This window comes from Pygocentrus nattereri, chromosome 7 (assembly GCF_015220715.1).
Source record: "Pygocentrus nattereri isolate fPygNat1 chromosome 7, fPygNat1.pri, whole genome shotgun sequence".
NCBI classification, from domain to species: domain Eukaryota; kingdom Metazoa; phylum Chordata; class Actinopteri; order Characiformes; family Serrasalmidae; genus Pygocentrus; species Pygocentrus nattereri.
In genome coordinates, this window is record NC_051217.1 from 18,277,811 (window position 1) to 18,293,681 (window position 15,871).

The 15,871-nt window shown below is 38.2% G+C and overlaps 1 protein-coding gene across 6 annotated transcripts in view; it reads left to right on the forward strand.

Annotated features, from left to right (window-relative positions):
* rasgrp4 (RAS guanyl releasing protein 4) overlaps positions 1-14,248 on the forward strand; it is a 46,460-nt gene extending 32,212 nt beyond the window's left edge. For all 6 annotated transcript variants that reach the window (XM_017699783.2, XM_017699874.2, XM_017699614.2 and 3 more), the window contains exons 10-17: positions 176-256; positions 6,996-7,100; positions 7,266-7,375; positions 7,491-7,641; positions 9,752-9,788; positions 10,404-10,541; positions 10,796-10,974; positions 13,034-14,248. In XM_017699783.2, the coding sequence (XP_017555272.1) occupies positions 176-256; positions 6,996-7,100; positions 7,266-7,375; positions 7,491-7,641; positions 9,752-9,788; positions 10,404-10,541; positions 10,796-10,974; positions 13,034-13,144 (912 nt within the window). In that variant the 3' untranslated portion in view covers positions 13,145-14,248. The remainder of the gene's footprint in view (positions 1-175; positions 257-6,995; positions 7,101-7,265; positions 7,376-7,490; positions 7,642-9,751; positions 9,789-10,403; positions 10,542-10,795; positions 10,975-13,033) is intronic.
* The last annotated feature ends 1,623 nt before the right edge of the window (positions 14,249-15,871 follow it).

The window sequence follows — 15,871 nt, forward strand, 5'->3', positions numbered from 1 at the left end:
AGTCATGGGGGTTCAGCGTTCCCAGGACTGGTCACTGAGAAAAAATACTAATTGTGCTGGAATAAGAACCAATATTTCAATACAAAGTAGAGCAATGTGGTTTGCTGGTGCTCAGCAGGTACAAAGCAGTGCAACACTGTGTGTGACCTGTGTGTATCTCTACTTTCCTCCACAGCTCTCTCTGGATCTGTACTACACCGAGGATGAGATTTATGAGCTGTCTTACGCCAAGGAGCCCAAAAACCCCAAAATACAGGTAAATATACTCATACAATAGATTGATGATGTAGTTTTATGCAAAAAAAGTGCGAAAATGTTCTAACTCCAAATAGTTGTACACAGGGAACAAACTTAAATATGGCATTTTTCTGCAAATTAGTGCATATTTTACACTTTCGGTGCATTTTATTTGCTGAATTTTACATACTGTCAAGATAAAAAATATGGCATATACCCAAAATTCTGCACAGACCACATTTTATGTTTATATGTTGCATTTAAATGATGGCGCATGCACACCCTGTGGCTTCTCTTTCTCCCGACAGAATGGTGTTTTCTTGTTTTTTGTCCTGCAAGCTGCAGGGTTTTTGTACATCTTTGTCGTGTTTACCTGTCTTGAAGCAATTCTTTTTTCTGCAATTAATGTTTATTTTTATGATTAGTGTTTAGTGGTTTTTTTTTACTGTCTCATTAAATTCACACTTTTCCTGTTTACGTCTATTCAATGTTATTGTTACACCATGGGGTCTGAGAATAACGCAGTTTCAGTACACTGTATGTCCTGTACATATTGTAGTATTGACAATAAAGCTGACTTGACTAGACTTAAATTCAGCAAATACACAGTATACAGAACTGCGTTCCCTCTAGAGGATGTGTTAACTCATTTTCACTTTGAAAATCACATCATTTGTCCAGGGGTGCATAAACTTTTGTATAAGACTGTAGATATTGTTGGTGCCCATATGAAATGTGCTGCTATATTGTCGGAGATACAATAGTATCAGAAATAAAGTAGTACAGAGAATATATTTGTTCTCTATACTGAAAAAGTAGTGCAGTGAATTTGTTTTAGTGAGTACATAATTTCTGCATGAATAAAATGTAGTTGATGCATATTTTATTCATGTCAAAATTATGTGCTCATTTGCATGGCAGCATATTTTGGGATTTATTCAAATTCAAATGCAAATTTGAAAATGCTAATACAACTGTGCATTTAGAACTACATTTCCCATGTGAACATGCATTATATGAGATTTAAATTTGCAAAATTTAAAAAAATTTTAATTAAATAAAATTCAAAATGTGTATTTTCATTCTGAGCATAATGGCTGTTAAAGTTAATATGGCAGACCAAAGTCCTTTTGATATTTCATTTTCGTTGTCTTAGAGGTCTGACATATTAGAAAAAAGGAAAAACAATCACCCACTTTCAATTGCATTTCCTTGTCGTCACACTTCAGCTCTGCCAAAATGAAAACGCAGCTGCAATTCTGTTTGCAGTTGCATTTTCACTGTCAGTCACTCTCCTGTCAGTCATGTCAATCAATCGCAGTGGGCAGAATGTCAGGGGGGGGCTTTGTCGGGAAGGGCAAAATGTTTAAACTTAGGCAGTTCTGGTGCAAAATCAACAGCTGCTAGTGACATTTTAATACTCACTAAGGATTTAAGTCGCCGAGGATAATTGTATCCAAAGTGTTGTGTTGAGCTTACTGTTGTTTTCGGGAAGTGATTCCTGACCGACTAGGAGAGCTTGTGGCTGTACAAACACCAATGATAGTGACATGGTGGCCAGCTTTGGGCAGAGGCTCACAGGACTGTAGGAGGATCTGTATGGCCAATGATGGATACTCTTACTATAGAGGCATAGGAACACTATGAGTTATCACTGTATTAAGATGATTTTGGAAAACCAAGCCGCCCAACAGCCCCTGTGTATGTGTAATGGGTGTATTACAGCAGGGAAAGAACTAAAACATGCAGGGCAGTGGTAATCCAAGGACCACTGACTGTTTCTCTGACAGACCTGCAAACCTCTACCCAAAGCCAATCACGGTGTCACTACCATTGGTGTTTGTGCAGCCACAAGTCAGGAAGTTGGTCAGGAATCTCATCCACACAAAACAACACGACATCACTTTGGACAGAATTCTCCTTGGCCTTGGAGTGTAAAAATGTCACTAGCAACAGTTGCTACTAACCCTAACCCTAGCCATCTTGATCTGCTCCAGAAACGGCACAATTTAGACGCACCACTTCTTCTTAAACCACTACGCTAAAAGGTTCCTTCTGAAATCCCGCCCCCAGGGTTTGATTGACAGAAAGCCTTGTTGACAGTGAAAATGCGATTGCAGAGGAGACTGCAGTTGCGTTTTAATTTGGGCAGAGCTGGAGTGCAACGATGAGGAAAAGCGGTTTGTTTTTCAAACTTTACTGTCAGTCATACCTTTAAGACAAGAAAAATGAAATATCAAAAGCTTTTTCATATTAATCTCAACAGCCATTATGCACAGAAATGCATGTGCAAATACACGTTTTGCATTTGAATTTGATTTATGCAATGCACACTCACATTGGAAAAGCATCTATAAACATTATTTATTTAGCATTTTCAAATTTTCATGTGAATTTGAATAAAGTCCGGAATATGCTGCCATAGATTTGAGTAAATTAAGCAAATTCAGTGTGTCACTATTTTCAGCATACCCTGACAGCCTCACTGACCCCAAGGGGCCAATAAAAATTGACTTTTTAAATTGGAGAAGAAAAAAAAAACATGCCTAGTTTAGATGACACTCTGCCAGTGACAGGCAAACAGTGCACCAGTATTTGTTGCAAGTAGCACGTAGCAAAACTTGATTTCCTGTTTTAAGTTGCTGCAGTAATCGCTGTGACCACTGACAAGCAGATAAAAGCAAGTATACTCTAAAGCCTTTGTAACTAGGTTAATGTGGATTGGGGTGTCATGCAAATATACAGTTTTTCTGCAACATCATCCAATTCATTCTTCTTTCGATATGATTAAATATAATGCTAATTTACATCAACACACAACATGCAAGTGGATTTATCTGATAAGATTTGACCAAGGTTTTGTTTTGTATAGATTATTTTGCATATTTACAGTATGCTTTATGTTAAATAAATTGACCTTGTGACCTGGTTCTGGGTAGGGAGTATCCCTCCATGCACTGTGTGTACATGGAGCAGAGCGTTCTGTCTTTGTGCATACACACTTCAAAGAAAACCACAAAAAAAGCACTGGAGCTCTTACAGACAGCAGATCATTATCTGTTTCACTTTGAGCATGGCCATTATTACGCACGAAGGTTCTTCTACCAGCCTCCGAATGAGCCTCTCTGTTTTACATGTAAACGCTGAGCACGTTGGAGTGGGGTTTTTTTTTTCCCTCTAACTTTTTTTCAGTGTCAAGTCACTGATTTTGTTAGAGAGAAAAAAAAAGTTATTTGTAGGGTATAAAAAATCTCTTTTTCCACAATCTCAGTATTTTTGTGGGATCCAAAAAAAAAAAAAACTGTCAGTACACTTTTGAAAAGACCTCTAAACTCAATCTGGGTACTAGCCACTATATTATTCTTAAACTATACACAGATTTTTAGGGCTGTTGTCTTAAACCAAACACTTTGGTTTGCACTAATTGGTAATATCATTACCACACAGTACTTCACTCACCTCATTCAGTCATGACCAGAAATGTTAAATACATAAAATTTGTGAGTAGTTGTTTTGTCTGGCTACAGAACCATGGTGTAGAGTCATGGTGTAGTGCCTGTCTTGGTGTTGTTGTTAACCGTGTTGCCTTTAGCATGCTAACTAGCTAGCTAGCGGTAAAGTGACGTAGTGATGAAGTTGTATCAGCAAAAAGCCCAGCAAACTGAATGTTATGGTTTGGAAACAGTAAGAATTTTAAAGTACCTTTCTGCTATGGTTTATAAAAAGTTTTGTCTGCCATTATTTTGGGATTTGAAAAGGGAAATGCGTCAGATCGTAATTATTTCTGGGTAGGTTTTGGTGCTGCAGTCAACACTTGTTTTCACATTATCCCCTGCCCCTCCAAGGGCTCATTTGGCATTCTTCACTTGAACTAATAAAGTAGTGGAATAACCCTTGAGATTGCACTTAACCCCTCTAATGCCCAAAGTGATGCTGCCCTGCTGGGCATAAATAGGCAGCAAAATGACAAATTTCCCTTCTAGGATCAATAAATTGCATAGCTTCAAGCAAATAGTATCACATAGAAATGTGGTTATTGATTGACAAAGACATCTAACTACGTGTCAACTACTAGAGACAGTAAACCTTATATTCACAGCCTCCATAAATCCATGGGTACGTTGTATAAAACTTTCCATCATTCAAATAATTAATCATAACAGATTTATTGTTTCTTTACTGTTATTTGTTGTCCTGTCATCATACGAATCACTTTATACAGAATCAGAAACTTTTTTTTTACCAAAACTCTTCCACATACAACGTACAAAAATAAACAAAGGAAGTCAAAGAGAGCAGACTCAGGCTATGTTTTGCGATGAGTTGGCAGAGTTTCATCTACAAGATGAGACAGATGCGCAGATGCATCTTTGCTAATGCATTGTACCTCATTCATTTTGCTGCATGTGGCAATATGTGTTTTGTCCGTGTGCAGCGCTTACATGACAAGAGAATTTCATCTTCCACTCACAATCTGGTCCGATCATTGTTTACTCTGCTAAGTCTAATAAAACACAATCACAACAGAATTACTGATGTTAATTGGTTAAAGTTTATGAGGACAAACCGTATTAGTCAAAAAAAGATGTACTTTATACTAGGAAATTGTATAATTATAGTATTTATATAATCACAAGGTTTGCGTTGTTTGTAAATTCTTGTTGACTCACTAGTGAAGTGGCATCTCAGAGTTGGATCTGTTTGACTTTCATTTGTATATTAATGTAGAATTATGTAAAATATTAGCTATCAGTATCCGCTAGACATTAGGCCTCTAAGTTTGCTATTCACTACATGTTTAACTAATGAGAGCTACCCAACTCACAAAAAACCTTTATGGCTTGCTGACATGTCCTTTTAATTTCGTCCAACTTACCCGGTTTAGTTGTTTGATGAGTCTGTCTGTCCTGTTCTTAAGTTAAGTGATACTTTTTTAATCCCACAACTGGGGAAATTCCACCTCCTCATTTGACCCATCCGTGAAGTGGAACACCACATACACACTAGTGAGCACACACACACTAGGGGGCAGTGAGCACACTTACTCGGAGCGGTGGGCAGCCCTATCCACGGCACCCGGGGAGCAATTGGGGGTTAGGTGTCTTGCTCAAGGACACCTCAGTCATGGACTGTCGGTGCTGGGGATTGAACCGGCAAACTTCCAGTCACAGGGCCGGTTCCCTAACCTCCAGCCCACGACAATATCAGGAGCATGGTGGTACCGTTGGTGTTTCTAAGCTAATGCTGTGTTTGGGTGCTCATCAGAAGGTTGTAGGGCTGACTAGTAAATACGATTAAACTCTGTTAGTGTGTTTATTCATAGACACGCCCACCACGCAAAGAATGACCGCATGGAGAACCAGAGAACAGAGAACCAGCTGTGTTAAAAAGCACACAGATCTCATAGCAGTTGTATAATGGTTACAATTTCTTTCATGTTAACAGCAAGTTTAGCGTATTTCAATCGTATGAAAGGCTTCACACTATACGTCACATCTCCCGAGTCCTAAATATAACCTAGTACGGTACTTCACTCACCTCATTCAGTCATGACCAGGTTAGCAGCTCGCTAATGTTAGCAAGCTTAAGACAGCTATAACATACTGGGTTATCTTTCCAGCAGGTTGAAATTGTACTGACTGCGTAATCCTGCACAAGTTAGCCTCAGTGAGCTGATTAGTTAACAATACAAAATGTTTTTTTTATATGTAACATTTACAAAACATGCATAACATTTGTGAATATTTGCTTTGTCTGGCTACAGAACCATGGTGTGTGTAGTGCCTGTCTTCTTGTTGTTGTTAGCCATGTAGCCGTTAGCATGCTAACTAGCCAGCTAGCTGTAAAGTGATGTTGATGAAGTTGTATCAGCAAAAAGCGCAGCAAACTGAATGTTATGGTTTGGAAACGTTAAGAACTTTAAAGTAAACATTTTGCATTACTAGCTCTTTCACGGCCTTGATGTACTGTATTCAAAGCCCTTCACACCCAGTCGTAAATATAGCTTAGTCACAAGCTTTTACAAGCTTGTTAGGTCTTACATAGGAGGCGCAAGTAGCTCGGACTGCGCCGATTACCATGTAACCACTAAATTGGTTCTAAGTAATGGTGGGAAAGTACTGAGAACTAAACATTCTGCAGCCATCTTTTCTGCACAGCAACAGCGTGTCATTGTTGCTTAATGCCATGAAACGTGCCGCTTTCTGTCGCTATTTGCTTGTTAGTTGTGCACACATCTCTGAGATGGTGTTTCACAGAAACGTGTCTATAGGTTGACTATGCATCTAACTTCCATCCATCCATCCATCAATTTTCTAAGCCGCTTCTCCGTGAGGGTCGCGGGGGGGTGCTGGAGCCTATCCCAGTGGTCATCGGGCGGAAAGCAGGATACACCCTGGACAGGTCGCCAGTCCATCGCAGGGCATGCATCTAACTTATGTTTAAAAATTTAAACTTGCAACTTCGTATGATGGCCCTGCCCCTTCCGCTAAATATGGCAGCTTGTGGCTGCTGATTGCAACCAATGTGAAACCCTCCTTTTGGTGGTTTTCAATATCAGGCTATTAGCAGTACAACATGTCCTGCCTTTCCCAGAGTAAACACAGTCGTTGTACTAAAAGTGGTGAGCGCACTAGGGAAGTTCTGACTTTCAGATGTTTTTTTGTTTTTTCAGAAGTCAGTGATTTTGTGAGAAATAAACAGATAATGTTCAAGCTGAGACATGTCTACATTCTTTCTCTTTATGTCTCTATTTCTAGCCTGTAACCCCTGTGAAGCCCCCCGTGGTTGCAGAGTGGGGGTCAGGCGTGGCTCCTCGACTTGACCCTGACACCATCTCCAAGCATGTCAAACAGATGGTGGACGTAAGTAAGAAACGCTCTCCCAGGCACGCAGCGGCGGCCAGTTCCTGCCTGCACTCTTTCACTTCCTTAATGTACTGTATTCAAAGCCCTTCACACCCAAAACGAAACAACCCGTCAAGAGGAAACCTTTAAGCAGGGTCTCACACACTCTGTCTCCCTCTGCAGTCCATCATGAAGAACTACGACCTGAACATGGACGGATACATCTCTCTGGAGGAGTTTGAGAAGATAGCTGCAAACTTCCCCTTCTCGTTCTGCACGCACGACAGTGACAGGTAAAAAAAAAAAAAAAAAAAAAAAAAAAAAGTACGGCATTGACTACGTAAAACTTTTTACATACAAAAGAATTCACTTATTTATCATTGTTATGTTGATCCTTCTCTTTCACAGGGAAGGAGAGATCAGTAGAGAGGAGATTACGTCGTATTTCATGCGAGGGATGTCAGTGTGTGCTAAGCTGGGCTTCAACCTGCACAACCTGCACAACTTTCACGAAACCACTTACAAGCGGCCCACCTTTTGCGACACCTGCGGTGGCTTTGTGAGTACTGTTAACTTTTACTCATATATCGCTGTTGTCGGCAGGAAACCTCCTATCTCCAAAATGGTAACTTTACAGGAGAAGGAAAAAACCTACTTTACTTTTAATGTAAGTCAATGGAACCAGACATTTCCAAGTCATTTTAGGCCTTTTTTTTGTCCAATCTTCATGAAATTTACATACAATGTAAAGGACAACAGGTACTTTCAAAGTATGTCAAAAACTGAAACACGACAAAAATGGAGATTTTTGTTGGGAGGTTTTGTTCCGACAGCAACGATATAAGGGCATAAAATACAAATTATTGAAAAATTGTTTTGTTAATTACAGTGAAACAAGTATTCAGACACTTTTGTTTTTTGGTATTTAACCCCTTAAATGACCAGGGCCCACCGGCAGCCCGTTTCATTGCACACTCCTGTAACCTGAGAAAAGTTCAACCAGTTTGTACTGAAGTCCCTGTAGTTACTGAAAAATAAGCCTTAGTGTGTGATAAGCCTGGGATTTTAAGCGGTTAATATTTTAAAATTGTCCACTTTTTGACCCCATACTTTTTACTAAATATGAGCAAGAAGTGTGTATATGCATAAATAAAGTTAAAACTAAATTGACTAGGGGAAAATATTCAGATACTACAAATTAATAACATTGGCACTTAACAGTTGTAGCTTCGAGACATCTACATTAAGGGTTAATTAGCTTTTTGCAGCATTGCGGTTCAATTTTGGCCGCTTCCTCTTAGCAAACCATTCAATTCTTCAAGGTCATGAGGATCCCTCTGATGGAGTCGCCATTTTAAAATCCTCCATAAAGGATTGAACCCAGGAGATGGATAGGCCATGCAAGCTTCTTCTCATTTTTTGGTTATTTTGGCTGTATGATTGGAGTATTTGTATTACCGAAACATCCACATCTTCTCTCCAGATTAGTTTCTTGGCCAATGAGATTAAATCTCCTCTAGTATGTCCTGGTACATCACTCCATTCATGTTTCCTTTGATGCTGTCTAATGCCCCAGTACCGTTTGCAGAAAAGTAGCTCCATATCATGATTGTCCCACCATCAGGCTTCACTGCGAGTGTGGTGCTCTTAGGATCATACGTGCAGCCTTTCTCCAAACATGACAAGCTGAGTTATTGCCAAAGAACCTTTAATTTGTCTGAGTGGAAGTGTTACACATGCATCTTTCTGCGTTTTTAATACCAAGAGGTTTTTACAGGGGGATGGATCGACATGATTGTGGTGCGGTTCATTCCTTATTGTTCTCTATGTAACTGTTGTTCTGGCTGCATTCAGGTGATCCTGTATCACTTTGAGTGACTAGTGACTGTTGGCTTCACTCTTACTTTCCTTATCATTAGTCTGAGAGCATGTTAAGAAATCTAGCATGGACCACCTGGATTAGTTGTGGATCCAATTGTACGGATTGGGATGTTTAAGGTCTTTTCTTTAGGCTCAGTAGCTTGTTGCTTTATAATGCTGTCTCTGAGAACCTTAATTAAGCTCCCTCACCTTCACTATGATTGCTACTTGTTGTGTGAAACTAATGGCAACACCTTTTAGAATGACCAGTCAAAAGACAATATATGCATAAATTATGCACTGGAATTATTTTCTAGTTATCTGCTAGTCATGATACAATGATACAATATGCTGTATTGTTACATCCCTAATCAGTAGATACAATCATATGCAAAAGTTTGGGCATTCCTGATAAAATTAAGTTTTGTTGATATTTGAAGAGAAAATAAGTTTTAGATAACTGGAATAAAAAACAAATATGGCATGTGCAAAATTTATGGAATGTTTTATATATATATGTATATATATATATTTTTTTTTCTTCTTTTTCTTACTGGGCTAAAACATGTCTGGTCATGAAACTTACAATTTAAAAAAAAAAAACAAGTAAGCATCAACTAATTTCCCTCCCCTTCTTGTATGATTGTAGATTGCTATGCTACTGGCAAAAATGAGGGGTTCCTCTGCCCAATAAGAAAAACTAAAGTGTCTGAATACTTGTTTTAACTCACTAAGTTGTTTATGAAGAAATTGTATGGTGTTTATTTGTATTCATTCATTCTCTTTTCTGTTTTTTGCTTTTCTGTCAGCTGTGGGGAGTCATAAAGCAAGGCTACCACTGCAAAGGTGAGTGAGATCAGACAAATGTTGTACCAAAAAAGACACTTAATCTGAAAGGGGTACTAGAAAAGGTTAACAGGAAATGAAAAGAAAACTGAAAACGAACATTTTATACAGAAATTAATCAAAAATGGGAACAAAATAACTTTCAGCAGATCCAGAATGAGTTTTATTCTAAGATGCTGAATGTCCATTTGTAACACATTTTTGGAAAGGATTATAGCATCTAATGGAAGGTGTGTTTAATACTAACGCTAGTAATTTTGAGATAGCATTCTGTAACGCCCACTCTTAACAATGTATATCATGGAGAAAACAAAATTCTGTGGTCATTCTGTGGCTATTAAGACCATGACACACTTCACTTTTTTGTAATCTAATTCTATGAAAATAAACCAGAATGAACTAATACTGTTAATAACTCGCCTACAAAGTACATTTTAACTTAATATTAAATTTTCACTAAATTTGATGAAAATTCAGTGAAAAATATTGCTTGGTTTTAATTCCCTGTACTGTTTCTAGTCTATGATCAGAATGCACATCTAAATACAACTATGTCCACTCTATGTCCAACTATGTCCATGTCTCTCTCTCTCTCTCTCTCTCTCTTTCTCTCAGACTGTGGAGTGAATTGTCATAAGCACTGTAAGGACCTGGTGGCGATGGAGTGCATGAAAAGGTTCAAGGTTTCTGGAGGTTCCTGTCCCTGTACTCCAGGCCCAGGGTCCGGCCTCAGGCCAAAGGGCAACAGCTGGAGTGAGTGTCCCCATCTGAATCTGAAGGTGGCAAAGGTGGAAATTAAGACTTTTACCAAAATCAAAGCACAAAGAAAACACATCAACAAGAAGACACATCTACCAATACACACATCTAAAAAGCTTATTAGAATGTAAAAAGAGAGAGAGAGACAGCTCATGAAGCCCACATATAAAGCAACCATAATCCACGTGTTTATGGGACTACATGATGACCCAGCATATCCCTTAATTTATTTTGTTCTGCCCATTAAGGTTCAGAGGAAGACACATTTGTGTTTCCTCATGGAAACGGATCAGAGAACTCCAAAGGTCACACCAGCCCAGAGAGTGACGCAGAGGGGAATACACTGTCCGACCGGTCCACTCAGACAGATCCCGGAGTGTGGACGCCAGAAGTAGCAAACCGCAAACTACATTCACCTGTGGAAAGGGTAAGAATAGATGTCTGTGCTTGGCAATGTGGATTTCCAGTGCACTAACAGCTATCATTTAAAAATTAAATCAATTTATTAAGATAAAAATGTTTTAAAGATGCATCTTTAATTCAGTAGAAATTAGTTTATAACTGAATTACTGGCATTTATTACTGAATGTCTTTGATATTTACAATTGGAGTTTCATGATATTAGAATTTTGATTCCAATACCAAGTGCAGTATCACAATGCCTGTGATACTATGCCTTTTTTTAATTCAGCCTTTTTTTTAATCAATACTAAACTCCTCAAATACGCTGCTAGCATATCTTCGCTGTCCAAAGAAAAACATCTCCAACATGGTAGCTTTACAGGAGAGGGCAAAAACTTTTACTTTTAATATAAATTAATGTAAAGAGATTTTATTCCAAGCAATTTTGGAACATTTTTATTGGTCCATTCACAATGAAATTTTCACACAATGTAAAGAGCCACTGCTGAGCTCAAATGTAGAAAAATAAAAACAGCAAAAAATGAAGGTGTCTTTTTTTGGACAGTGACGATATTTAAATGAGGAATTGAAAGTATTGAGAGCTAGAATATTGAATTGTTTGCCAAATTGCAACACTGAAAAACTTTTGAGACTCGTTTGGGTGCTTCTTCATAGATACGCCCTATGAAGATACACCTTCATAAATATAGCCACACAAAAGAAAGCATTAAGGTCTGAAGAATACAGTCCTGCTTTTTCTTCACTGCATTGAAAAGCACATATATCTAATAGAAGCACGTCTTTTATGTATTCCTGCACATTCACTGCTAGTTTAGCGTTTTTCATTCATGTAAAACAGGCATGTCAAACTGGGGACCTCAGCTGATGAGCTGAATCAGGTGTGCTTAATGAGGCAGTGTGTTGAAGTCTGCAGTGTTTTGGCCTACAAGGACTGGATCCTGACACATGTAGTGTAAAAGGACACATTATATGTCACATCTCATAAACTCATGTATTATGTTGAATCCTGAGTTTACTAGCTGTTAATACAACTTTGTCAGCAGTTCAAACGCAATTTGTAAGATTGAAAACTGGTATTTCCCAGTTTTGACACCACTCAAATGCAGTATTAGCTCCAGGCTAACATAAGCTTTAAGCTACCAAAACCATAAGCTAACATGCTAATTATGATACAATGATACAGTACCATGCACTACAATAAAATGCAATACACTGTACTGTATATAAGAGAAAATAATGTCAATACATTCTCTACAAGGAAAAAAAATAAGCATGAAAACATTGGCCTATGCAAACATTTTGGCACATTTTATATTACTATTACTATTATTACTATTATTAGTAGTAGTATTAATATTATTATTGTATTGTTTTCATTGTTACTACATATCAGGAGTCCTTAATTAAAATTCAATAAGGTCCAGTTACTGAAAATTTCCTCAAGCAAAGGTCCGGAACGTCATAATGTCTGACTTGCATCATGATTCAGTGCCATATACTGTATAGTGAAGTAGCGTAGTAGTTATATCAACATCATATGCAGTCAACAACTGAATATCAAGTTAAATAAAGTACAGTTCAGTAATATTTCAACATTTATTGTCAGTTTTCTTTTTAGGTCACACCACGTGAAATAACTTCCCTCTGACTCACTTTCTTCTCCGACTTCTCCGTCACTCACTTGAGTCTCAGCGCTCAGATGCACAGATCTGATTTGCTGAGTAGCGTCACATGTGATATTTACCATGTATATGATTGGTCTGTGAATCTCCAAGGCCGCTAAAGCTACGATAAAGGCTAGAAAAGCTACGCCAATCAAAATAAGAGCAGCCTGTCGAAATTAAATAGTTTATCGGTCATAGGTCCAGGTCCACACAGTACATTTTCCCTCTCCTTGTTTTTTACGTAATAAAACATATTACTCATTAATATGTCTATCTTAAGCTGCTGCTGAGATCAACTTTTTGGCATTTCTTACTAGGCCAATTAAGACCATTTCTGTAAAATTACAAATTTTGGAGTGAGCATCAACTAATTTCCCATCCCTCCTTGTATTCTTGTAGAGTGCCACGCTGCCGGCAAGAATGAGGGGCTCCTCTGCCCCTAGCTCGTTCCTCCAGGAGAAGATGGAGGAGCTACAACTGCACAAAGACAAGCGCAGAGAGCCAGACTGAAGCTTGCATGGCACTACACTTAAAAGGCACCTTTAAAAAAAAAAAAAAAAAAAAAGGCACTGGATCTACATTTGGTATTTGGGAATGGACTATGTAAACACACTGGAAACGGACACTGGACACATGAACTTACACTGTACAGAGAACCGAACGGTTTCAACGAGATGATCTTTTAACATGCATTAATGATAGTCGGAGTGGGACCACCTTGAGAGTAGCACAACGTAATTTCAGCCAGCCTACACTTTCAGAGCCATACTGGACATGAAGCACCAGGTCTGTAATCACCAGCATCCACTGCCAATGAACTATACATATCAAAATCAACAGCATTTCCACAGAAGCATCCAAAGGCAGACTACCAGAGAACTGATCTCACTACTGCTCAGCCCTTCTCATGGATTTTTGTTTATAAAAGCGTCTGCGTGGCTCAATCGATTTCACCGTGAACAGAGAGGTGCTTGATGCCAGAGCTGTGTTCACTGTATAAAAGAGAGGTGTTTTTTTTTCCCTTAAAAAAAGAAAAAGGAAAGGTTTGAGTTTTACCTACAGCGTTTTTTGTTCACACTGACGCCATTTGTACTGTGAATTCCACTGCGAGGTGTGCAAGGATGTCCATTGTCCTGTTTGCTTGTGTCATAGGAATGAATGTAAGCGCTCTGGCTTGCTAACAGGTTAGAGGCCATGCTATCTGGTGCTGGACTCCTCGATAATCCTATAATGCATCACTGTGCCTTATGCAATGAACAGTTCACTCAGAGCAGGGAAGAAGGGTACTGAATACACTGAATGAGACGATGTAGAATGGTAAAAATGAACACTGTGGACCTGTATGTGTGTTTTTTTTTTCGTTCCTCTAACAACATTGCTCCAAACTTTTACGTTGTCGTTTCCGACCTGAATTTCTGTCTTACTAAAATCTGGATTTATGCTGTAGATTATTGTTTTATTTATTGTCAAGCCACAAATCTACAGTATTTTCCATCTCCTAGCACTGCCTAAAGACCATGACGTACTTTGTTAAACAACAAAAAAAAAGAGATTGTTTTGTTTTTCTGCAAAAGAATTAGTTGTGGTTGCATTAAATGCTGAATGTTAATATGAGTCGTGTTGTCTTAGTCATTTTTTTTTACAGACAGTACTGCTAAGGTACTGGGTACTGGTACTGATTGATTGATGGGAGGAAAAAATAAAAAGAATGCGATCAAGTTCTGTAACAAATCTGTCCTGAAAAAGCATGACAAGACATCCACATAAAAAAGCCATTCAATTAAAAAACTGACTCATTTTAAAGCTTAACAAATTTTAAAGGCCCCATATCCTACATTTTTATTGTATTTTGTACCCTGAAGCCCACATATGTTTTTGTTGTAGTGAATATTTGTACTAAATTGAGCCATAATTCACTTTTATCTCACCATTTATCCCGTTTTTGTTACTATGCCTTTAAGACTGATATATGTAAATGATCTCTGTTCTGATTGGCTGCTCTATATTGCGCCTCATTAAAAAAAGAAAAAGACAGGCCAGGTTGAAACACTCCTCTTAACTTCAGCATTAATGGGCGGCCCTAAACTGTTCTAGGCTAAATATGCGAATTAAGATAAACATGTTTTTCAAAACTGACTGTTAATGCAGCTTATTTTCCATATATGAAGAGTATCGCCTGGAGAACTAATGATATGTTTTGAAACATTAACAGTATTTACATATTACATCTAATTCTTTTATTAAAGAAATATGGAAATTCACTTTTCTATGATAAAGCATATTGAATCGCCATCAGCCAATACTCACGGTTTCAATATTGCTATCAGAAAAGCGGTGCCATCTCTAAGGTTGAAGATCCTGACCAATTGCAAAATGAGTGAAAACAATGACTGAAAATGATTTATGCATCTCAGGAGTAAATTTACCATATCGCTGCTGTTGGAACTAAACCTCGCATGTCCAAAATGATAACTTTACAGGAGACGGAAAAAACCTACTTTACTTTCAATGGAAGTCAATGGAACCAGACATTTTTCCAAGTCATTTTGGGTCATTTCTTTTGGTCCATTCAACATGAAGTTTATACATGATGTAAAAACAAGGCGTTTTAAAGTATCAAAAACCGAAAAACATCAAAATGGAGATACAAGGTTTTGTTCCAACAACAGCAATATACTTCTTTAGGGTTTAACAAGAATTTCTTGTCTTTCTTTTTTTAAAAATGGAGGCTAGGATTGTCTGCTTTTTAATATACGTCAAAATATTAGGGATGACAGGTTTTTAGATTTTCAATACAATTTACATTATTATTTAGGATCTAATAAGAATTTGTGAGTTCTGATCACACACATACTGTGGGAATGGCTACAGTAAGAGACCAAGACTGAGGGGAGAAATTCTGAGAACTTGGGCTAGAGTTCTGGGCAGCCTCTGCTTTAAGGCTTAAACCAAGTACCCTCAAGCTTTCTTGCCCTATAGGTCTACATTTTGTTGACATCAGGCTAGACTTGTGTATCGCAAAGGATATACATGTATTCTACCCAATGAAAATGAGTTAAAGTCATCTTTTTCCCCTGATGCAGCCAATTTATTTACAGCTCAATATAGATTACAAGCATAACACAGCTCATAACAGATCGCACATGTTGGTCAGTCAGCTGTAAACAGTGGTCACCACGTGTAAAGAATTTCAGGTAAGAGGCTGCTTCAGAGTCTGCACCTTCCCTAAAGGCCACA